The 26529-nt window shown below is 43.4% G+C and overlaps 2 protein-coding genes across 2 annotated transcripts in view; both read right to left on the bottom strand.

Annotated features, from left to right (window-relative positions):
* Positions 1–324: 324 nt before the first annotated feature.
* Positions 325–26529, bottom strand: part of LOC124146248 (ceramide kinase-like) — a 28040-nt gene continuing 1835 nt past the window's right edge. The window contains exons 2-13 of the mRNA XM_048400074.1: positions 23404–23555; positions 20227–20436; positions 20007–20129; positions 18877–18940; positions 17698–17843; positions 16868–16942; positions 14717–14863; positions 12500–12602; positions 10097–10137; positions 8491–8678; positions 7390–7556; positions 325–1699 (exon numbers count right to left, since the gene is read on the bottom strand). Coding sequence (XP_048256031.1) covers positions 1627–1699; positions 7390–7556; positions 8491–8678; positions 10097–10137; positions 12500–12602; positions 14717–14863; positions 16868–16942; positions 17698–17843; positions 18877–18940; positions 20007–20129; positions 20227–20436; positions 23404–23555 — 1489 coding nt within the window. The 3' untranslated portion in view covers positions 325–1626. The remainder of the gene's footprint in view (positions 1700–7389; positions 7557–8490; positions 8679–10096; positions 10138–12499; positions 12603–14716; positions 14864–16867; positions 16943–17697; positions 17844–18876; positions 18941–20006; positions 20130–20226; positions 20437–23403; positions 23556–26529) is intronic.
* LOC125382088 (uncharacterized protein PB18E9.04c-like) lies at positions 3056–5658 on the bottom strand. The gene has a single exon (XM_048400076.1). It carries the CDS (start codon positions 5083–5085, stop codon positions 3826–3828), a length of 1260 nt encoding a protein of 419 aa, XP_048256033.1. The 5' UTR covers positions 5086–5658; the 3' UTR covers positions 3056–3825.

Here is a 26529-nt window from a genome sequence, read left to right as displayed (position 1 = left end):
AATTATCAATACCGGAATTACTATTAAATACATTACAAAACTGAGCAAACTCATTTCTAATGGCAAAACAAACACCACCACATTTTCTCCCACGACCGGACAGCTTTACCGCCGGGGAGTAGAAGACTTTAAATCCAGGTAACCAATCGAAGTCGACTGAGTCAAGAAATGTTTCAAATAAACAAATAACGTCAAATGTTTCCAAATACGAATTAAAGTTGTCATTTGACAGCTTACTAAACAACCCATGAACATTCCAGCATAAAAAACGAGAAAAACGATTGTCAATTTCATTTTGGCTATTGACATCGGTGTACAGAATCAATCAGAAACTATAGAGCTGTCTGTGACATCTGCAAACAGACAATATGGACCAACTGGTAAATATAGAGCTGTCTGTCACATCTGCAAACAGACAATATGGACCAACTGGTTAATATAGAGCTGTCTGTGACATCAGCAAACAGGCAATATGGACCAACTGGTACATATAGAGCTGTCTGTCACATCAGTAAACAGGCAATATGGACCAACTGGTAAATATAGAGCTGTCTGTGACATCAGCAAACAGGCAATATGGACCATCTGGTAAATATAGAGCTGTCTGTCACATCAGTAAACAGGCAATATGGACCAACTGGTAAATATAGAGCTGTCTGTGACATCAGCAAACAGGCAATATGGACCAACTGGGACGTATACAGCTGTCTGTCACATCAGTAAACAGACAATATGGACCAACTGGGAAGTATACAGCTGTCTGTGACATCAGTAAACAGGCAATATGGACCAACTGGTAAATATAGAGCTGTCTGTGACATCAGCAAACAGGCAATATGGACCAACTGGTAAGTATAGAGCTGTGTGTAACCTCAGCAAACAGGCAATATGGACCATCTGGTAAATATAGAGCTGTCTGTCACATCAGTAAACAGGCAATATGGACCAATTGGTAAATATAGAGCTGTCTGTGACATCAGTAAACAGACAATTTTGATCAACTGGGAAGAACACAGACAATCCAGTGATCACGAGCATCGATCTACCAAATTGGTATACAATGATGTGCATCCACTAAGTCAGCGAGCCTGACCACCAGATCCCGTTAGTCGCCTCTTGCAACAAACATGGGTTACTGAAGACCAATTTTAACCTGGATCTTCACGGGTTTATGGTAGGTCGATACAAGACATATTCTTCTGGGTATATAAGTTCAGTTACAGACACATATACATCCACAGACTAGGAAAGTTCAAACTAAGAAGTTGTACAACATCTTTAAGTCAACAGGTAAAAACATACATAGCGTACGTTTTGAAAGTCATCTCCGCCATGCAAGACATGCCCTGTTCCTTGTTACAGTGGAGTAGCTGCCATATGTTACCTCACACCACAAGCTGGTGGTCGTGCTCAGCTGGATGGCAACACAGTTCCACAGGATAAAGGCACAGTTGGGTGATGGAGGGTAGCATTTTCTTGATCTGAGTGTTGAATGCTGGGTACTTTCCTTGACCCCTGGTCCCTCCTGAAACAGGTGTTCTCCAGGGAATCTATTGCTCCCCCTGAAACAGGTGTTCCACAGGGAATCTATTGCTCCCCCTGAAACAGCTGGCTGGTCCTGGGGAGTCATATCTCTGTCGTTGGCACACAGGGCACTTCAACAGGGGAGGAAAACATGGGAACAAACTGTGACTGTAAACTGAAAAAGAAATAAATAAAATATGAGCATTTCGGGATAAATGCAGTGTTTTTGTACTTACCCAACACAACAGTGCTTTAGCTTCCCTACCTTTTAACAAACAGACAGTACTGGAACAGAGAGACAGTTGAAACAGACTATAACATGTCTGTGCCTTGAATTATCAACCTTGGTCCGTACTCCCTCATATTCTTCACTGTATGGCAGCAGGCACAGTGTAGACAGTGGCGCTGGGGCGGTAAGCAGAGGAGGCGGACAAAGTCTGGGTGGGACTACAGGTGTAGCATCAGGTAAGTATAAAAACATTGCATTTATCCTGAAATGCTCGAGTTTTACCACACCTGATACTACACAGTGACATTTTCGACTGACATGGAAGGTGGGCTTATTGTGATAAGTGCCAGTCACGCTGAAGAAGCACAGCGACAGCATCATCCAAGGTTCCCTCCAGAAGCAGCTCCAGCCATCCTGGAACAGAACAGTTGTCCGAAGGTAGAGAGAACAACGCTTGACAATGGACAAAAGCAAGGTGTGTTGAGAGAGTGACTGAGGGAGTGAGTGAATATGGTTTTATGCTGATTTTTGCAATATTAGAGCAATATCACCGCGGGGAACACCAGAAATGGGCTTCACACAATGTACCCATGTCGGGAATCGAACCCGGGTCTTTGGCGTGGTGACCGAACGCGTATACCACTAGGCTACCCAAACACCCAACGGCTTGAGAGAGGGGAAATATGGTCCCAATTAGGACTGGGACGGGTAACTCAGGAAGGAGTTGAGGAACAATGAGCCTCGGGGACTTTTGGAAACATGCCAGAGACCGTCTGGTGTGACTGCTTTGAACTCTGGGTTGTTGACATGTAAGGAACGTTTGGTCAGCGTCCAAAGAACGCATGTTGTTTCCTTGGAGAGACGTGTCTACAAATACATGGTGGGTGGCCTTGAACCTAAATATAGAGGTACCACTCATGAAATTGGATGGGGCTAACCACGACTCCAAAAACGGCCCGAACTCTACAGGCAGAGTGGGGGGTACCTGTCAGGTGTAAGCGCAGAAACGGTAGGAGAAACCACTGAAGGGGATGTACTTGAGGGTGACCCCTTGAGGTAAGATCCTGAGTGAGTGAGTGAGTGAGTATGGTTTTACGCCGCTTTTAGCAATATTCCAGCAATATCACGGCGGGGGACACCAGAAATGGGCTTCACACATTGTACCCATGTCGGGAATCGAACCCGGGTCTTCAGCGTGACGAGCGAACGCTTTAACCACAAGGCTACCGGACCGCCCCTAAGATCTTGAGCCGAAGGCAAACGACTTAGTAAAGTCTGCGACTGTTGGAGGTTGAAGGGTTGACAGAGTGCTATCTGGACCCGGACTGGATGGCTTGGAACCGATCTGGCGGAACTTGTATCAAGTTGCATTCTGTTAGAAAGAGGCTGCTGATGAGTTGTGAGAAGGAGTAAGATCTGATTTCTCCAAGTTGACCACCCAACCAAGCCAAGGGTTGAAGGGTTAAGTCCCTTTGACGTGTCAGGACCTGCAGGATGATGTGGCTGAGGATACAGTCGTCGATGAATGCGTTGAACGCAATGATGGGCTTGATGGTACAAGTGAACAACCACGGGGCTGTGGAAATTCGAAATGGAAGCACTTTCCACCTGGAGATGAAACAGAGGAATCGACGATGCGCTGCATGAATGGGAACATGCAGGTAGGCATCCTGCAGGTCCAGACTGATGAGGTGGTCCATCGGCTGGATCATGTGGCGAAGTGTACGGAGAACATTGGGAAATGCAGCGGAGGAGCGAGGTAGTGTTAATTGAATAGCGCCAGATTGTGAATCATTCGCATCTTTGAACTCTTCTTGGGCACCACGAAGACAGGGTGTAAAATCCTGGCATGATGGTAGAGGCATCCAGGGCTTCCACCGCATCCTTGGCAATCAGAATGTTGACATTGGCCTGCAGAGCCCAGCAGATCTAGAGGCCAGTATCTAGGTTCCAACTGATTGGTAGTGAGAGGAGGAATGGCACGAAACTGCGGGCGGAACCCGCGACGGAGGATCCCAGTCACAGATCCTGCAGGAACTCCCAAAGCCTCCAGTAAGTTTGAAGCCTCCCTCCTACAGAAGATGGCTGGACAGAGGAAACTGACGGAGGGAGGTGCCAGACCAAGGTTGCTGCATCAATTGAAGCAGTTGTTCTAAAAAAGCATGGATGGATGCTGGATTAAAAAAATCCACTGGGGCGGAGGACATCGACTTGGGAGGAAGACCCGGGGGTGCCAGCGATGACATAGAGGAAGACTCCGAAAGCATAGAGGTGGAGGACATCGACTTTATAGGAAGACCCGGTTGTGCTGGCGATGACATAGAGGAAGACTCCGAACGCATAGAGGTGATGCACATCGACTTCGGAGGAAGACCCGGTTGTGCTGGGGATGACATAGAGGAAGACTCCGAAGGCTTAGAGGTGGAGGACATCGACTTGGGAGGAAGACCCGGGGGTGCAAGCGATGACATAGAGGAAGACTCCGAAGGCTTAGAGGTGGAGGACATCGACTTGGGAGGAAGACCCGGGGGTGCCGGCAATGACATAGGGGAAGACTCCGAAGGCTTAGAGGTGGAGGACATCGACTTGGGAGGAAGACCCGGTTGTGCCGGCGATGACATAGAGGAAGACTCCGAAGGCATAGAGGTGGAGGACATCAACTTGGGAGGAAGACTCGGGGGTGCCGGCGATGACATAGAGGAAGACTCCGAAGGCTTAGAGGTGGAGGACATGGACTTGGGAGGAAGACCCGGTTGTGCCGGCGATGACATAGAGAAGGACTCCGAAGGCTTAGAGGTGGAGGACATCCACTTGTGAGGAAGACCCGGTTGTGCTGGCGATGACATAGAGGAAGACTCCGAAGGCTTAGAGGTGGAGGACATCGACTTGGGAGGAAGACCCGGGGGTGCTGGCGATGACATAGAGGAAGACTCCGAAGGCTTAGAGGTGGAGGACATCGACTTGGGAGGAAGACCCGGTTGTGACGGCGATGACATAGAGGAAGACTCCGAAGGCTTAGAGGTGGAGGACATCGACTTGGGAGGAAGACCCGGTTGTGTCGGCGATGACATAGAGGAAGACTCCGAAGGCTTAGAGGTGGAGGACATCGACTTGGGAGGAAGATCCGGTTGTGCCGGCGATGACATAGAGGAAGACTCCGAAGTCTTAGAGGTGGAGGACATCGACTTGGGAGGAAGACCCGGTTGTGCCGGCGATGACATAGAGGAAGACTCCGAAGGCATAGAGGTGGAGGACATCGACTTGGGAGGAAGACCCAGTTGTGCCGGCGATGACATAGAGGAAGACTCCGAAGGCTTAGAGGTGGAGGACATCGACTTGGGAGGAAGACCCGGTTGTGCCGGCGATGACAGAGGAAGACTCCGAAGGCTTAGAGGTGGAGGACATCTTTTTGGGAGGAAGACCCGGGAGTGCCAGCGATGACATAGAGGAAGACTCCAAAGGTATAGAGGTGGAGGACATCGACTTGGTAGGAAGACCCGGGGGTGCTGGCTATGACATAGAGGAAGACTCCGAAGGCTTAGAGGTGGAGGACATCGACTTGGGAGGAAGACCCGGTTGTGCCGGTGATGACATAGAAGAAGACTCCGAAGGCTTAGAGGTGGAGGACATCGACTTGGGAGGAAGACCAGGTTGTGCCGGCGATGACAGAGGAAGACTCCGAAGGCTTAGAGGTGGAGGACATCTACTTGGGAGGAAGACCCGGGAGTGCCAGCGATGACATAGAGGAAGACTCCAAAGGTATAGAGGTGGAGGACATCGACTTGGTAGGAAGACCCGGGGGTGCCGGCTATGACATAGAGGAAGACTCTGAAGGCTTAGAGGTGGAGGACATCGACTTGGGAGGAAGACCCGGTTGTGCCGGTGATGACATAGAGGAAGACTCCGAAGGCTTAGAGGTGAAGGACATCAACTTGGGAGGAAGACCCGGTTGTGCCAGCGATGACATAGAGGAAGACTCCGAAGGTATAGAGGTGGAGGACATCGACTTGGGAGGAAGACCCGGGGTGCCGGCGATGACAAAGAGGAAGACTCCGAAGGCTTAGAGGTGGTGGACATCGACTTGGGAGGAAGACCCGGGGGTGCCGGCGATGACATAGAGGAAGACTCTGAAGACATAGAGGTGGAGGACATCGACTTGGGAGGAAGACCCGGGGGTGCCGGCGATGACATAGAGGAAGACTCCGAAGGCATAGAGGTGGAGGAGGGGTTGAGAACCAGAGGAGGAAGGCCTGGCATTATCTTCTGTTTTGCAAGTTGTCTTGTGCGCTTAACAACAGCCCTTCTGTAAGATGCAAAGCAGACAGAGAAGAATATAAGGAATTACAGGCCAAGGCTTATAACTCGTGGGTATCGGTGCACAGGCTATAGTCTGTTTCAACTGTCTCTCTGTTCCAGGACTGTCTGTTTGTAAAATGTAGCACTGTGTAGCGACAGGTAAGATAAAACATCATATATCAATAATTGATATGTTATTTTTTAAAGAGTGTATTATGCCATTCTATGCAATCCAAAATATGTCTTTGACGGAATACTGTATTAATCTACAACAACAATAAAAACGTTTAAAAAATAAAATAATAATTGATATGTAAGTGTGAGTGGGTGAGTGAGTGAGTATGGTTTTACGCCGCTTTTAGCAATATTCCAGCAATATCACGATGGGAGACACCAGAAATGGGCTTCACACATTGAACCCATGTCGGGAATCGAAACCCGGGTCTTCGGCGTGACGAGCGAACACTTTAACCACTGGGCTACCCGACCGCCCCTGATATGTTAGAGGTTGAAAATTACACAGTTAAAGTTTTTTAACTCTTAGCTCGCTATACCGATGAAGACAATGTAACTTCATGGCCCTGCGGAATCCTTATCCACATGCTGGTCTGATTGTATTGACTTATGCAGAACTTCATATTCCTTTGATGGTCAACAGGACTACAAGGCCTCACTGCATAAGATATGCTATTGCATTTTTCTATTTCCAAGGAATTGAGATGTTTGTGTGACTGGATTGCACAGAATGACACAATATACTCTTTAAAAATTAACGGTTTTGAAACAAACATGGTCACAGTTTGAACTAAAAAGTTTGCATACCGTATACATTGTCACAGTTCGAAGTAAAAAGTTTGCATACCGTATACATTGTCACAGTTTGAACTAAAAAGTTTGCATACCGTATACATTGTCAGTTTGAACTTAAAAGTTTGCATACCGTATACATTGTCACAGTTCGAACTAAAAAGTTTGCATACCGTATACATTGTCACAGTTCGAACTAAAAAGTTTGCATACCGTATACATTGTCACAGTTCCAACTAAAAGGTTTGCATACCGTATACATTGTAACAGTTCAAACTAAAAAGTTTGCATACTGTATACATTGTCACAGTTCCAACTAAAAGGTTTGCATACCGTATACATTGTCACAGTTCAAACTAAAAAGTTTGCATACTGTATACATTGTCACAGTTCCAACTAAAAGGTTTGCATACCGTATACATTGTCACAGTTTGAACTAAAAAGTTTGCATACCGTATACATTGTCACAGTTCAAACTAAAAAGTTTGCATACTGTATACATTGTCACAGTTCCAACTAAAAGGTTTGCATACCGTATCTCGAGATCCATGGTCTCTGCTCGGTACACCTCCCCATCGACGTCCAGTAAGTGTTCCAGTTCCTTCTGTTTTTCAGACTTCGAGGAGTTCTCATCACAGACCTTGACCTTGATCTTAAATGCTGTGACATTTTTCAGGACAGTCAACTGTGGAGCCTGCAGCTGGAATAGCACGGAAAGATTGTTAGCACAAAGTTTTGTGAGCTCCAATGAAAATAGGTATTAGGTAGGCTGTAATTTTCACATTTAGGAGTGAGTGAGTGAGTGAGTGAGTGAGTGAGTGAGTGAGTGAGTGAGTGAGTGAGTGAGTGAGTGAGTGAGTGAGTGAGTGAGTGAGGTATACAGAAACCAATGCATGGGGTATAGAGAAACCAATGCATGGAGTATACAGTAACCAATGCATGGAGTATACAGTAACCAATGCATGGAGTATACAGTAACCAATGCATGAAGTATACAGAAACCAATGCATGGAGTATACAGTAACCAATGCATGCAGTATACAGTAACCAATGCATGCAGTATACAGAAACCAATGCATGGAGTATACAGTAACCAATGCATGGAGTATACAGTAACCAATGCATGGAGTATACAGTAACCAATGCATGGAGTATACAATAACCAATGCATGCAGTATACAGTAACCAATGCATGGAGTATACAGTAACCAATGCATGGAGTATACAGAAACCAATGCATGGAGTATACAGTAACCAATGCATGGAGTATACAGAAACCAATGCATGGAGTATACAGAAACCAACACATGCAGTATACAGTAACCAATGCATGCAGTATACAGTAACCAATGCATGGAGTATACAGTAACCAATGCATGGAGTATACAGTAACCAAAAGGCATGGGGTATACAGTAACCAATGCATGGAGTATACAGTAACCAATGCATGGAGTATACAGTAACCAATGCATGGAGTATACAGAAACCAATGCATGGAGTATACAGTTACCAATGCATGGAGTATACAGAAACCAACGCATGCAGTATACAGTAACCAATGCATGGAATATAATGTAACCAATGCATGGAGTATACAGTAACCAATGCATGGAATATAATGTAACCAGACTTACACTCTCTTTCTTCCCTGTCATCGCCCCCAAAAACACCTTGAGGTGGCTGATTCTTCCACAGTGCTTAGACAGCAGAACGGTGATGGTCTGTGACGATGGGTCCATTACGAGCTGCTCCCCGGCAGTGTTGAGATCACAGACAAACATGAGGACATCCATGTACTCCCTCGTCTCCAGTCTCCGCCATCCTGCGACACAAGAACAAGGCTACATACCGAGGCGACATCTGTCTGTCAGTTTAACCCGATGGAGTGCATCGTTGCTCACAATATCTGGTTTGTATGGTCTGGAATCGGTTATTTACAGACCGCCATCATATACAGTAAACTAGGGTTATAATGAACTCATGGGACTACTAATTTTAGTTCGTTGTAACCGTAGTTCGTAATAAGCTTACAGTCAACTACGGTTATAACGAACTCAAAGGGGCCACTAATTTTAGTTTATTTCAATCTCATTAAAATCAGATCCTAGTTCTCGCTACCGCTAAACAAAGATATGAGAACATCCCATTACGGGTCACGTCAGAACAACCTTTCATCTGACCAATCAGGACGTCGCTTACCAGATCATAATAGTGACAGTCGGAATGTGTTTCCTAATCATGCAACCTCAAAAATGTCAACACGGGGTATTCTGAACGACAGTTACGACCCGTACGACTCATTTGTCAAAATAATCTCGCTTCAGTGGGATAAACATTTCAACAGAGGAGGCGTTGAACAGTATGTGGGAAGCATTGCTATACAATCTCAACCATATATTAGACATTCCGGAATGTTCGTTTGTTCAGTTTTCAAAATTTTAATCGAGAACTTTTTCAACATATTTTTCAAGCGTAATCTGAAATGGAAGTCGCCAGGTTGAAACGACTGCAGTAAAGCTCGAGAAAGCTGCTTTCTCATTGGCTGATGTCTACTTCTTGTTTGTCATTTCAGTCGTCGGTCAAAGTTCGTGAAAGGTCGTTCTGACGTGACCCGTAATGGGATGACCTCAGATCTTTGTTTAGCGGCAGCGAGAACTCAGGTCTGATTTTAATGAGATTGAGTTTATCTTAACATTACTTTGTTATATGCATATGTAAAGCATATATAAACAGCAGTGGCTGGGACCCAAAAATAAATTCATATCTGTCAGTTCGTTATAAGCGTGTTCATTATAAATGTAGTTTACTGTATATACATCATATTTACAGCAAATGGTCAGGACAAAAAAAACCCAGTTCATTATATCCGTCAGTTTGTTATAAGTGACTTTGTCATAAATGGTACAACGCTCCTGTAGCAAGATTTAAGCAAGGGTTTTTTCTGTTATGTACCATGATACAATGCAGTGATAGCATAGACTGGTACAACACAGTCTCTATGAAGGTTCTATACCATGATACAATGCAGTGATAGCATGGACTGGTACAACACAGTCTCTATGAAGGTTCTATACAATGATACAATGCAGTGATAGCATGGACTGGTACAACACAGTCTCTATGAAGGTTCTATACCATGATACAATGCAGTGATAGCATGGACTGGTACAACACAGTCTCTATGAAGGTTCTATACTACCACATTTCATTCATTTGGTAACAAGCCTTGTGACTGCATACCTAGCTCTGTGGGGGAGGCGGCAGCTCCTTCGGACTCTGCCCTGAAACACACAGTGTCACACACAATTGCAGCATGAGTGAGTCGATACACCAACATCTGGAGCAGATACACCTCTCTACCCCTACATCTGGCACTCTACTTCTGATGCTCTACATCTGGCACTCTACATCTGGCACTCTACATCTAACACTCTACATCTGACTCTCTACATCAGGCGCTCTACATCTGGCACTCTACATCTGGCACTCTACATCTGGCGCTCTACATCTGGCACTCTACATCTGGCGCTCTACATCTGGCACTCTACATCTGGCGCTCTACATCTGGCGCTCTACATCTGGCACTCTACATCTGGCACTCTACATCTGACGCTTTACATCTGGCTCTCTACATCTGACACTCTACATCTGACGCTCTACATCTGACTCTCTACATCTGACGCTCTACATCTGGCACTCTACATCTGGCACTCTATATCGGGCTCTCTACATCTGGCGCTCTACATCTGATGCTCTACATCTGACACTCTACATCTGACACTCCACATCTGGCACTCTACATCTGGCGCTCTACATCTGGCACTCTACATCTGGCGCTCTACATCTGACGCTCTACATCTGGCACTCCACATCTGGCACTCCACATCTGGCACTCTACATCTGGCACTCTACATCTGGCACTCTACATCTGACGCTCTACATCTGGCACTCTACATCTGGCTCTCTACATCTGGCACTCTACATCTGACACTCTACATCTGACACTCTACATCTGACGCTCTACATCTGGCACTCTACATCTGGCGCTCTACATCTGGCGCTCTACATCTGACGCTCTACATCGAGCACTCCACAGCTACATCTGGCATTCTACATCTACATCTGGCACTCTACATCTGACGCTCAACATCTGGCGCTCTACATTTGACGCTCTACATCGAGCACTCCACAGCTACATCTGGCACTCTACATCGGGCACTCTACATCGGGCACTCTACATCTGGCTTTCTACATCTGACGCTCTACATCTGGCCCTCTACGCTCTACATCCAGCACTCCACAGCTACATCTGGCACTCTACATCTACATCTGGCGCTCTACATCTGACGCTCTACATCGAGCACTCCACAGCTACATCTGGCACGGGCACTCTACATCTGGCTTTCTACATCTGACGCTCTACATCTGGCCCTCTACATCTGGCCCTCTACACTCTACATCCAGCACTCCACAGCTACATCTGGCACTCTACATCTACATCTGGCGCTCTACATCTGACGCTCTACATCGAGCACTCCACAGCTACATCTGGCACTCTACATCGGGCACTCTACATCTGGCACTCTACATCTGGCACTCTACATCTGACGCTCTACATCTGGCCCTCTACATCTGGCCCTCTACACTCTACATCGAGCACTCCACAGCTACATCTGGCACTCTACATCTGACGCTCTACATCGGGCACTCTACATCTGGCACTCTACATCTGGCACTCTACATCTGGCACTCTACATCTGGCACTCTACATCTGACTCTCTACATCAGGCGCTCTACATCTGGCACTCTACATCTGGCACTCTACATCTGATGCTCTACATCTGGCGCTCTACATCTGGCACTCTACATCTGGCGCTCTACATCTGGCGCTCTACATCTGATGCTCTACATCTGGCACTCTACATCTGGCACTCTACATCTGGCACTCTACATCTGGCACTCTACATCTGACGCTCTACATCTGACGCTCTACATCGAGCACTCCACAGCTACATCTGGCACTCTACATCTACATCGGGCACTCTACATCTGGCACTCTACATCTGACGCTCTACATCTGGCCCTCTACATCTGGCCCTCTACATCCTACATCGAGCACTCCACAGCTACATCTGGCACTCTACATCTACATCTGGCACTCTACATCTGACACTCTACATCGGGCACTCTACATCTGGCACTCTACATCTGACGCTCTACATCTGACGCTCTACATCTGGCCCTCTACGCTCTACATCGAGCACTCCACAGCTACATCTGGCACTCTACATCTGACACTCTACATCGGGCACTCTACATCTGGCACTCTTCATCTGGCACTCTACATCTGTCTCTCTACATCTGGCCCTCTACGCTCTACATCGAGCACTCCACAGCTACATCTGGCACTCTACATCTGACGCTCTACATCTGGCCCTCTACATCTGACGCTCTACATCTGGCACTCTACATCTGACGCTCTACATCTGACGCTCTACATCTGGCACTCTACATCTGGCACTCTATATCTGGCGCTCTACATCTGGCACTCTACATCTGGCACTCTACATCTACATCGAGCACTCCACAGCTACATCGGGCACTCTTTATCCCACTGCCTATGTCTACACAAAGCACTATTACCCACGCTTGTCCTGTGCGTTGTTCTCAAGACTCGGTGCCTCGAGCACCTGGATGTCCGCCTCATAAACACGCCTCTTGCCCAACATACTGGTTAGCAGCACATCTGGAAATGTAAACCGAAATGTCACCCACCACAAGTGTCACCCATCATCCACCAACACACTGCTGCTATGGGTATTCCACTGGCTGTGTTACCCTCGGACAGTGTTTGTCATAGGTCTCTCCGGCAACGGGTCAGATGACGAGCAGCTCTCCAAGTGGGCAACAAAGATATCTAGCCAAGGTGAGGTGAGGTGAGGTGAGGTGAGGTGAGGTGAAATTAGGTGAGGTGAAATTAGGTGAGGTGATGTGTGCTGAGGTGATGTGAGGTAAAGTGAGGTGAGGTGAGGTGAGGTGTGCTGAGGTGAGGTGTGCTGAGGTGAGGTGAGGTGAGGTGAGGTGAGGTGAGGTGAGGTGAAGTGAAATTTAGTTTAACTTCGCGTCCAAGGTTATTGCTCTTATATAGGGACGTGCATGCACGTGTGTGTTTATGTGTGACTGCTCGTACTAGCCTGAACTAATGCCGATTTCATAGTGCTTGCCCACTGAGATACCATGCTGCAGTTTAATATGAGTACCCCACTCAGATACAGTATATTGGCTCTGAGCCAACCAGTCCTTGTTTTAGCCCCTTAATGCTAAAGCTCCAGGCAGGGTAAGAACAAGTACCATCTTGTAAACGTCTTTTGATATGACATGGCCGTGGATCGAACCACCAACCTTCCTTCCGGGCGGATGCTCTACCTCTAGACCAGGGAGACAGTCCTAGCCAACACTGATTGACACTGGATGCATGTTGAACCCCAAGTGTGCAAGCAAAGGTGTGTTGTTCGGAGGTGGTGAATGATTTTAACAAAGGAGTCAAAAATTATTTATGGAAAAATACACGGTTCAAATTCACCAATATACAGTCAAGTCTCGTTAATCCGACACTTGTTAATCCGACAATCGGCTTTATCAGACACCAATGATGGGAACCAATTCAATCAGTGCTATTTAGACCTGTTAATCCGACAGTCTCGCACCCCGACTGAGACACACCTAATTTGCAACGAATTACCGAAATCAGTCTCATTAATCCAACACAGTGATCAGCGTACTCTGTGGCCATCTGCCCGAGAGTACACAGCCTGTGTTTTGATGCAAGATAAATCAACTGATAGCTGCATATTACAACATCTGCAGAAATAAACTTGCTTAACAATAAACAATTAATGCTTTAAATAAAGAAAACAGGATAAATCACATGCTTAGATTACCTCAATCTAATTCAAATCAGATACAAGTTCTCGCTATCGACGAGGACATCCCATTACAGGTCATGTCAGAACAACCTTTCGCGAACTATGACCTACCAATGAAATGACCCACAGGAAGTCGACATTAGCCACTTAGAAAGCAGCTTTCTTAAGCTTTAGGTACCAGTTTCAAAGTTGCGACTTTCATTCCAGACTATGCTTTTTAAAGTATTTTGAATAAGTCATACAGTCCGTAACAGTTGTTTGGTGTTAAACTTTAGAGGTTGCATGATTAGAAAAAATATTCTGCCAACAATGTAACATAACAATATGAATATTTATGTCATATTTTTTATTACATGTTTGAATCCTTATCTATCGTGTAGTTGTCCGATTTTCGATGACGAACGTTGATACTACTTAATTTCGGTTATCCGACATACTCGTTTATCCGACATAATCATATGCAACCATCGATGTCGGATTAACGGGACTTGACTGTATTCAGAAACTAAGTTGAATGAGGTGAAGAAATATTACAAGACTCAAGGGTCTTTGATGGTGGGTTCCTGGCCCATGTATCACATGATATCTAGCAGAAAGCAATTTCAAAAACTGCCCTGGGACAAGCAGATGCTTCGAGTGAGTGAGAGAGTTGTGTTTCACAATATTTTACTCATAGGTCATGTCAGCTTAACTTGAAAAGTGGTTCAGATGTTTCTGCATTGATGAAGCCAATGAGTACAGATGTTATGCCAAGAGACCAGGATACTGATCCAGGATCCTGGCACAGCCAAGGGAGGTAACTCTGTAAATCCACAGACACCAATGTAAACTATGCTACTGATGGGTGAAAATCTTAAAATGTGTATTTATTCATAGTGTGAAATACCGGACACTAACAATCTTGAGAGATACAGGAGAAAGAATGGCAACCTACAAGGATATCTGAATGTTTTCATCCATCGCTTCTCATCCGTCTTTTTAACCATGTCGCTGTAGAATCCATAGGCAAAGAGAAGGCCGCTGAAGCACACGAGCTTGCCTGGTTCATAGATGCCGAAAATGTTGAAATTGTTTACCTCGCCTGACAAAACACAAAAACACAGACTCGACCTTCATTTTAATATCATACAAGAATAAACAGGCATGAAAAAAAGTAAACCTTTCCACACAACAGACATTCAAACTGTTTCCACACAACAGACATTCTAACTGTTTCCACACAACACACATTCTGTTTCCACACAACACACATTCTAACTGTTTCCACACAACAGACATTCTAACTGTTTCCACACAAGTTTCCACACAACAGACATTCTGTTTCCACACAACAGACATTCTAGCTGTTTCCACACAACAGACATTCTAACTGTTTCCACACAACAGACATTCTGTTTCCACACAACAGACATTCTTAATATTTCTACACAACAGACATTCTAACTGTTTCTACACAACAGACATTCTAAATGTTTCTACACAACAGACATTCCAACTGTTTCCTCACAACAGACATTCTAACTGGTTCCACACAAGTTTCCACACAACAGGCATTCTAACTGTTTCCACACAGCAGACATTCCAACTGTTTCCACACAACAGACATTCTAACTGTTTCCACACAAGAGACATTCTAACTGTTTCTACACAACAGACATTCTAACTGGTTCCACACAAGTTTCCACACAACAGACATTCTAACTGTTTCCACACAACAGACATTCTAACTGTTTCAACACAACAGACATTCTAACTGTTTCCACACAACAGACATTCTAACTGTTTCTACACAACAGAAATTCTAACTGTTTCCACACAACAGACATTCTAACTGTTTCTACACAACAGACATTCTAACTGTTTCCACTCAACAGACATTCTAACTGTTTCCACACAACAGACATTCTAACTGTTTCCACACAACAGACATTCTAACTGTTTCCACACAACAGACATTCTAACTGTTTCCACACAACAGACATTCTAACTGTTTCCACACAACAGACATTCTAACTGTTTCCACACAACAGACATTCTAACTGTTTCCACACAACAGACATTCTAACTGTTTCCGCACAACAGACATTCTAACTGTTTCTACACAACAGAAATTCTAACTGTTTCCACTCAACAGACATTCTGTTTCCACACAACATACATTCTAACTGTTTCCACACAACAGACATTCTAACTGTTTCCACACAACAGACATTCTAACTGTTTCCACACAACAGACATTCCAACTTTTTCCACACAACAGACATTCTTACTGTTTCCACACAACAGACATTCTAACTGTTTCCACACAACAGACATTCTAACTGGTTCCACACAAGTTTCCACACAACAGGCATTCTAACTGTTTCCACACAACAGACATTCTAACTGTTTCCACACAACAGACATTCTAACCGTTTCCTCACAACAGACATTCTAACTGTTTCCACACAACAGACATTCTGACTGTTTCCGCACAACAGACATTCTAACTGTTTCTACACAACAGAAATTCTAACTGTTTCCACACAACAGACATTCTGTTTCCACACAACAGACATTCTAACTGTTTCCACACAACAGACATTCTAACTGTTTCCACACAACAGACATTCTAACTGTTTCCACACAACAGACATTCTGTTTCCACACAACAGACATTCTAACTGTTTCCACACAACAGACATTCTAACCGTTTCCTCACAACAGACATTCTAACTGTTTCCACACAACAGACATTCTGACTGTTTCCGCACAACAGACATTCTAACTGTTTCTACACAACAGAAATTCTAACTGTTTCCACACAACAGACATTCTGTTTCCACACAACAGACATTCTAACTGTTTCCACACAACAGACATTCTAACTGTTTCCACACAACAGACATTCTAACTGTTTCCACACAACAGACATTCTAACTGCATGTATACTAAGAAATAGACGTTATGTAAGGAATGCATGTTTGCCTATATTTTAGTTACATGATTTTTATAATAAATGGTGTCTGTAAGGAATATATCATTGTAATATTCTTTAAATGTTAAACAACAATGTTATAGCAGCAAATGTCCAATAAAAACTTACCTCGTATTACATGTAGAGCTGCAGTCTCAACATCGTTAACACCACAAGCCCAATTTGCAACACCATTGCCTGTACCTTGATAGAGAAGATGAGAGAGCATTAAAGACACCATTGCCTGTACCTTGATAGAGAAGATGAGAGAGCATTAACGACACCATTGCCTGTACCTTGATAGAGAAGATGAGAGAGCATTAAAGACACCATTGCCTGTACCTTGATAGAGAAGATGAGAGAGCATTAACGACACCATTGCCTGTACCTTGATAGAGAAGATGAGAGAGCATTAAAGACACCATTGCCTGTACCTTGATAGAGAAGATGAGAGAGCATTAAAGACACCATTGCCTGTACCTTGATAGAGAAGATGAGAGAGCATTAAAGACACCATTGTTTGTTTGTTTGTTGTTTAACGCCGCACTCAGCAATAATCCAGCTATATGACGGCAGTCTGTAAATAATCGAGTCTGGACAAGACTATCCAGTGAATGACATCACGGGCATCGATCCACGCAATTGGGATCGATGACATGCATCAACCAAGTCAGTGAGCCTGACCACCCGATCCCGTTAGTCGCCTCTTACAACAAGCGTAGTCGCCTTTTACAGCAAGCATGGATTGCTGAAGACCTATTCTACTCTGGATCTTCACGGGTCAAAGGCACCATTGACTGTACCTTGATAGAGTAAGATCAGAGACCATAACAGACACCATAAGGCCAGAACCTTAATTTTCCTACAGTAAAATCAAACAAAACTAATGATACAAATGTCTTACATCTTTTACAGATATTACAAATTTGTGAAACTAATCGGTACACAGCAACAAGCACCTGCTGGAATGATGCCAAACTTGATATCTAGCGGCTTGAGGACAGACTCTGGATTATTGACGTCGATGCCAGCCTCTTTCTGGTTCCGTTGGATGAGCGTGTTGAGTGCCTCCTGGTACATCCCGTCTCCTCCCACTGTCACGATGCTGGACACACACAAAACGGCTGACATCAGAAATCAACCTCTGGACACCTCCCCAACATGACACCCACCATTCACCACTGGCCGTATGTTTGTTAGCTCACCTGACAATGGATTCTAACATGCTTCGTGAAAAGATCAAAGGCATCAACAATCTGGGATAAAGTACACTATACGTTATAATGGACGGACGCCATGGCACTGTTCCAATTGTTTGTTTGTTTGTTTGTTGCTTAACGTCGCACTCAGCAATATTCCAGCTATATGACGGCGGTCTGTAAATAATCGAGTCTGGACTAGACAATCCAGTAATTGATATGAGCATCGATCAACGCAATTGAGATATGATGACATGCATCAGCGAGCCTGACCACCTGATCCCGTTAGTCGCCTCTTACGTCAAGCATAGTCGCCTTTTACAAGCAGGGGTTGCTGAAGACCTATTCTACCCCGGACTTCGTGGGTCCAAAACTATGCTTTACAGACACTACACATAGGGGTAGAGAAAACTTCATTCCTTAAATATGTGTCACCAAAGTGAAATTGCATGGGCAATAAAAATCAAAGTATCTTCAAAACTGGAAAAGATATCTTAGATCCACGATACAAATGTTTACAATGGAAACTATTAAAACATCAAACAGAAACAGTTAAGCAGGTTTAGGAGAGACTGTCAATAGGAAGGTGCAGGCCAAGTTTCTCCATCCTTAATGTTGTGGTATAAATTCAAGTAGGTCTAAGCTGTGCAGAGATACCAGCCAGCATTTTCACTCCTTTTAGAAGAGTGTCAGTTCCTGCTTCAAGCCCAAACACCTGTTGGCCAGTTGTTCAGTAGAGGGAATGGGACCTATAGCCCTTCATGGAGGGCTAGCTTTCTCGTAGCAGACTTCGTAAAAGCAAATCATCCTGTGACAACAATAACCTTGAAACGAGTTTTTCAGTGACATGACCTTTGTGCTTTAGATATCTGAAAATCAGCATGCAGGTTCCTTCGTATTAGAACAACCTTTTCTGTAGAAATCATTGTGATTACTAACCCTTCCACATCAGAGAAGTCAAAGTTGTTGATAATTTCTTCTGCATGTCTGGCCCTTTCTGTCACTGCAACAGTGAGTGAGTGAGTGAGTGGGTGAGTGGGTGAGTGGGTGAGTGAGTGAGTGAGTGAGTGAGTGAGTGAGTGAGCGAGCGAGCGAGTGTCGAACATGGATCTAAGACCTGGCGAGCAAACAGCTTCCACCACTGAAACAAACAATTCAGTCACCTATATTCAAGCAACATCAAGGTGGCATGTGAACAATTTGATTTTAGACCAGGGAAACCGGTGACTAAAAGGAATGAGTCACAGAGTGACAGAGTCACACAAACATGACCTATTCCGATCCAATATGCTCACGTCCACGTTCACGTTTACTGCAAAACGGAGACTATAGCCAATTATTACAGTTCCAAGAAAAATGGGTGAACCTCCTGTACATAACCTTGTCATCTTCTATTCACCACTTACTGGATCAAGTGGATCCTGACACAGCTAGGGGAGGCAACTCTGCACAGTAGACTGCAGTGAAGTAGACCGCAGGCCCACTTGTGCTCCATTATATATCAGCCTCCAGAGCTGGATTACAAACTTAAGTCCACATATATACAAAGAAGAAGTTGCTTTTCCATAAATTGTGTCTACTTTGTCCAGATATACAATGAACTCCTTTTATATCCAGATAGTGTAACAACAGAACTAATGTTTGTTGTTTGTTTGTTTGTTGTTTAACGCCGCACTCAGCAAAATTCCAGCTATATGACAGCAGTCTGTGTAAAAAATTGAGTCTGGACTAGACAATCCAGTGATTGATATCATGAGCATCGATCCACACAATTAGGATCGATGACATGCATCAACCACCTGATCCCGTTAGTGGCCTCTTACAACAAGCATAGTCACCTTTCACAGAAAGCATGGGTTACTGAAGACATATTCTACCCTGGATCTTCACCGATCCAGAACTAATTTGCATTCTTCAGTATGGATCCAGTGGTACATGCTCATGGTCATAACTTTGCATTGGGAAATAAAATCAAAATTCATTGTCTGCATGTATTATGATCACACCCCTCTACTCGGCTGTAATATTGGGGAAAAAGTGTGCACAATACAGGAAAATGTGGTACTTACAGATAACATGAGTGTTAATCTCTGCCGTCTTGAAGAGACCTGCCACCTTCTTCTCGTAGATCTGTCGACCTTGACCCTTGCCCCCGATTGGGTTCACTATCACAAGCAGGCTTTTAGGGGTCGCTGAACAAAACAGAACAAGCAACAAATAATATTGGAAGTGTTAGTATTCATTTCATCAAATTCTGTCATGACGTCCACCACAAGCAGAGAAACCCACCTGGTCGATACTTGGCTTGTATCTGGACAACCCATGCACTGACGTCACCTTCCTTCACATCAAACTTCTTCTCAGCTGCCCTCCACTTCTTATCCTTTCTGCGGGATATAAAGTGGATGGTGAAGCTCTTGCCCTCACCATTCACCTGAGTTGTCTCCCCCAGGCCATCTGACCCCAGGCCGTAGATGTCACTCCACGGGAGGCTGACCTCTACAATAAAACAGTGAGCAAAGGGTTCAACATATCCCCTCAAAGTTAGATAAATACTGACCAACTAAATCTTGCCTGTCACCTTAGGAAACCAAATGTGATAACCAATTTATAATGTGGAAAACTAGGGACTACTCCCAACGAACCAAGGGTCCCTGGGACTGACAATTTCATAGTTGGGACTGGGCAACTGTACAAATGACCAGTCCCCCCTAATTTTTGTCAGTCCCAACTTTCAACAAATAAAAAAATGCATGAAAATGACCTGGCTTAAATTCTTTTAACATGTTTGATTGCACAGACGTCATCTCCGAAGTAACTTAGATCTGCACATCATTACCACAAAGGTAAGTCACAATTTTCTCCTTTTTTTAAATAATTCCAGACGAAGTCACTACAAATACATATTTAACCTCACAGCAAAGTGAAATGTTGTTTCTTTGCACTGACAATAGACAACAGGAAACCCTGATGGAAACAGACAAGCTGACTTTTGAAAAACCGAGAGCAAATCTTTTATTCAACAACAAAGATATATAAGGTACTCTATTTGCCAGTCCACAGGGACTGGCAGTCACATGAATTACTGGTCCAAGCCTAATTTTACCAGTACAAAACTGGCAATTACCGGTAAACAGGAACACTGAATCCAGCATCAGATAACATTGGTCAAATCCAAACAGTCTGCAGCTCACTTTAGACCAGTGGTTTGAATAAAACATTTGGCTAGAAAACTACAAGTCCTGGATTGTCACTCATCTAGGCCTAATAGACAAGTGGACTTGTGGCTGTGTCCAACCCTGTAATCCTTATCGTTTCCCACCATCCAAACCTGGGCAAAGTCTCACATTTCCCATACAGTCGTAACTAACAAGATGGTGTATTCAACACAATGTTAACATTGGATGTATCTAATTGTTTTCAAAATGGAACTTGTGACTTACATACCATCAGGTCTGGACCCTGTTCGACAAAGCGATCGTGGTGGTAAGATGATTGTAACTCAAATACTTTAACATAGACTTATGACAGTCGTAGCACTACGATCGCACTCTGAGAGAGTATGGTTTTACGCCACTTTTAGCAATATTCCACCAATCTCGCGACAGGGAACACCAGAAATGGGCTTCACCCATTGTACCCATATGGAGAACCCAGGCCTTCGGCGTGATGATCGACTGCTTTAACCACTAGGCTACCCCACCTCCCCCTTCAGCCTTGTGCTTAAAGAAACAACAGATTGAGAATATCATTTTGAAGAATTGAAAGCAACACTGATGCATTGATCTTTTCTTTGATTTAAAAAACTAATCTGATCATACAAACATTCTCTTTAGAATGAAATCCGAGTTGTCAGAGATTTCTAAAACAACAAGGTCCAGTTTGCATCATGGTGGGAGTTTTGAAGTTGGTCAATTGCATTTCTAATCCACATTCAGTTCAAATAGCTGCAAACAAACAGTCACATGCTGGGCTCAACTATTTCTACACACAAGTGAAATATTGACAATTATTATGCCTCAAAGTGAGATTGACCAATCAGAGCGCAGAACTATTAACCCCATAGGAGCCTTTATTATGCCTCAAAGTGAGATTGACCAATCAGAGCGCAGAACTATTAACCCCATAGGAGCCTTTATTATGCCTCAAAGTGAGATTGACCAATCAGAGAGCAGAACTACTGACCCCACATGAGCCCGTATACCGTCAGTAAAAAAACAAGATGGTTGATACTGACCTAATATGAGACCGTATACCGTCCGTAACGGCCATCTTGGATTTTCCAACACCCACTTCACATATTTCACATGGATATTCTTTATTTGAAACTGTTTTGTGTTTTACTATAATTAATTGTGACGTGCAAGGACGTTAATCTGCTTTTAGATCACTTTCGTGACTTTATTGATAAAAATTATAGTTTAAATTTTCAACAAGGTTTGGCCTCTAAGGTTTAAAGAGTGGTCTCCCTTTGACATCATCAATGGCTGTCAATTGCTTTCGGCATAATATATTCGTTATGGTGTCTTTAGTTGCCATATACGGTTTCATATTAGTTTAGAAGAAAAATATTGGGCGAGGCGTCAGCCTAATATGACACCATATATGGCAACTAAAGACACAATAACTAATATCAAGCCAGATACTGAATTGCAACCATGTTATTTTATCTTTACAGTAAAAAGCTGTATAACATGTTGACGTGTACAACAGTAAATGCATATACTTTTAACACATTCTTTTGGTCTATGTGACGAGTGAAGGCTTAAACCACTAGGTTACCCGACAACCCTTAGATACTGTGTGGTGGAACTATATTCAGTGGTATTTTCAGCTATCAAGAAGGGAAAACGTAAAAAGAGATGTTTGACGTTGGAGTTTAGCTGAAATGTCGTATTCAATGAAATTAATGCCACTGCAGTGCACCTGATTTTTGTCTTATTTTCAAATTGCAACGTTTAGATGAAAGATTTGGTGCCTATTGGGTGAACTACATGTACCATTAAGAATTGACTTTCACTTTGTGTGAGTTCATTGGAGAATGAACCTTCATAGAGTGATGGTCAAACTGTATGAACATCAGAGCTTGCGACGACGTTCACACAATGTTGGGCCCTCACTCTATGAAGCCAGTTCTTATAATTTTTTATCACAATATTTTACCTCAAAGGATGGAGGCCTAAATCTATACACTATTTTATTTAGTTCCTGTGACTTCATGTTTACACTGACAGCCACACAACAACCAGCTGTATGGCAGAATAAAATAGTTGCTCAAAAGTTGACATGAGCATATGTATGCACAAATTACTCTTCAAAAACAACTGACATCAAATTGTGTTGTCCATGCACTTATGAACGCCAATTTTGCAGTCATGTGATGGACCTCTCGTCCATTTGAAAAGCTATACATCATGTAAACTTCAAATTAAAAATTATTAACATATGAATCCATTTTTAATCTACCTGCGGGTTCCTTCTTCTGATTGGTCAGCTGCCAGCGTAGGCCGTCATGTGACAGGTGTACACGGTATTCCTGTCCACCGCTCAGCAGATCCCCACTCAACAACTCAGGTGCCTCCGCCATTACCACACAAGTCGGCTGCTGTCTTCCTGGGCTGGAGGAGAAACATATCCATGTATCTACAGCCTATTATATGTGACGCTTACCTCCACACAAGTCAGCTGCATTCTTCCGGGGCTGGAGGAGAAACATATCCATATAGCTACAGTCTATTATATGTGACGCTTCCTTCCTGGGTGGCAATACATGGTGCTCATGCCATCAACCACTAGTTTGTCTGATTCAACTTTTTTTACTAACATTGTCCATGACCCAGCTGTAACACTGACGACAGTGTACTGAACAATATTCTCCCAGTCCGAACTTCTTTTTTTGTTTATCACTTTATTTCTCTTTTCTTGGGTACAGATACCGATAGGCCATTTTATTTCATTAATATATTACATTGTTGTTCAATATGAGTATATGAAGTTAATCTATTGTGATACATATTTAATACAGTACACATAGGATAGGCAAATTTGTCAATTCAGGATGGTTATGCGAAATTGTTGTTGCATGATAATTTATCGTATTCACATTTCGTGTATTAGATATATTTTTGCTTATGATATAAGCTTTAGAGATATTTTTTAGTTTGGTAATATTAGGGAGGGAGTTTCAGCATTTCATTTTGTGTATATTTGCTTTGTTGCAATATAAATTAAATTCAAGATGTCATTATGTGTTTCTTTAAACCAAAAATATTGTGATTCTTATCTATACTCAGTATAGTGCCAGTTCTTTTCTCTATCCATTGCATCTGATGTTGCCACAACATTTTTACATGTGTACATTCACATAGTAAATGGAGGATGTTTTCAGTGTCAGTCGTGAAAAAAGAACTAAGTAAGGAAGTGATAAATTTATACTTGTACATTTGCATTGTCGCCTTTTACTGCAAGCATGGGTTGCCGAAGACCTGTTCTACCCTGCACCTTCATTTTGGGCTGGGCCAAGTGGTCAAGGTTATTGATTGTCCAGATCTCTGGATCGCAGTGTCGGTGGAAGCACAACACGAAGCAGGCTACCTAAACACTTATATACCAGTTACCACTTTGGTGAAATACATCACCATGGGTATGTATCTGACAAACCAATTCAGGGAGAATCTGGGATTCAACCCAATGATCAGCAGATCCTAGCAAGGTAAGGGAAGGCAACTCTGCACAGCAAGTTTTGGCTGGTTAAGCCACTGGGCCACCTATGTTCTACACAAGTATGATTGAAATAACACAAAAATATGTATGCATGTATGCTTTAACAATATGTTGTATACAAGACAGACATCATCCATATTACATCTCCTCAGTGAGTGTCAGTTACTTGATTAGTGCTACCTGGTTTAATTAACTACCTGTGCTGTGTAACACCTGATATCACTGAGGTATATAGGAAGTTAGTGTGGGTGTCTGTCTCTTAATCAGTCTCTGGCAATGACACCTCAATGTGGACGAAATAGTGTGGACATTTCACTTCGCTGGGGTCAGAAAAACAATGACGCATCCGACATCACGTCAATTTCAATGTCAATTTCGTGAAAATAGGATTGCCAAAAAGTTATAAATTACGAGTCCGACGTCACGTCGACAGAAGCGGTATATCGAGTTCCTGAAGGTGTCACTATAACCTGTCGTTCATAACAGAGGCAGATGCGCCCATACCGTTGTTGATTGGATAGTATGCATGCATCTGCGGAAATCCAGATCTTTAAAAACAGTCAGTAACCTTAATTTGAAACTTCGTAAACATAATCAGATCATGATTGACAAATATTGTGCTTTGAACTGAGAAACTTACCGAACAGGCTAAGTGGCGATAACTATTCAAAGGGAGGTAACTACGTATGGCTTGCTATCAAGGACCAGTCAGTTACGCACAGGTTCGTGCAGTAGCTCCGACCAGAGCGTACGGAACGATAATCTTGTCTAACATCATCATAAATACAGCTAGTCTTACAAAATTGAAAGCCGCTGTAGTCAATGTAATCTTTGCAGCGGATATAATATAGAATACTAAACGAGCTCCCGTGTAGTACCAGTTTTATGAAACGAGTGAATAGTTCTGGTATCTGACGAGTGAAAGCCTGATCACAATACCCGATGACGTAATTTGCAAGATCCACCGGCGAAACAATGCCATGTGACGTCAGCCTAGCAACAGGGTTGTTAGGGTCATCGTGTGTGTATAAGCTCCTTTCAGTGATCTATCATCTCTATACGCAATGTCGTTGAATAAGTCCAGGGATGTTGAGAGTTTTCAATATTTGTTCGTGAAACTTGAACATCAACACGCGCTTTGGTATTACACATTGTGCAATACAGCTGTATGTTTATTAAACGGGTGATCTCTTCACGATATGGTATCTGCGGGCAAGTAATACAGTATTTTTTTATATTTCTGTGATTAAGAGGCGACTAACGGATTGGGTGGTCAGACTCGCTGACTTGGTTGATGCATGTTGATGCATTGTATCCAAATTGTGTGGATCGATGCTCGTGATGTCAATCACTGGATTGTCTAGTCCAGACTCGATTATTTACAGATCGCCATCGTGTAGCTGGAATATTGCTGAGTGCGGCGTTAAACAACAAGCTGACAAACAAAAACGGTTGGGGTCTGTCCAATTGGAAAAAAATATATGCATCATCCCAATATGAAATCAGCATACAGTTGTGTTTAGTAAATAACACATTGACATTTCTTATTCAACCAAGATTTATTTCTTTGGCCGGTCAGATTAATGGGTAAAAATATAAATTCTTTTTAAAGTGAAGGATGTTTAAAGTTTTACAGCAAAATGCACCTGTATTTACGCCCATCCCCGGGGTAACTGGTTCCATTATTAGGTGTATGCGGTAACCAAAGCTTATATAATTATAATGTATGTGATCAGTTATTTTAAGAGTTAACAGTGGCTACTTTTTTTATTTGTCCTGTCGAAATTTATAATTTTTCAAATCCAAAGAAAGAGCTTCTCATACAAATATATTATGCTTCTTTCTTGTTGTGTTAAAATGTATCACCTA

The sequence above is a fragment of the Haliotis rufescens genome, unplaced genomic scaffold, assembly GCF_023055435.1.
Source record: "Haliotis rufescens isolate VD_foot unplaced genomic scaffold, xgHalRufe1.0.p SCAF_2, whole genome shotgun sequence".
NCBI classification, from domain to species: Eukaryota; Metazoa; Mollusca; class Gastropoda; order Lepetellida; family Haliotidae; genus Haliotis; species Haliotis rufescens.
Note: the sequence above shows the minus strand (reverse complement) of the source record. Positions and strands in the feature narration are given on the sequence as shown.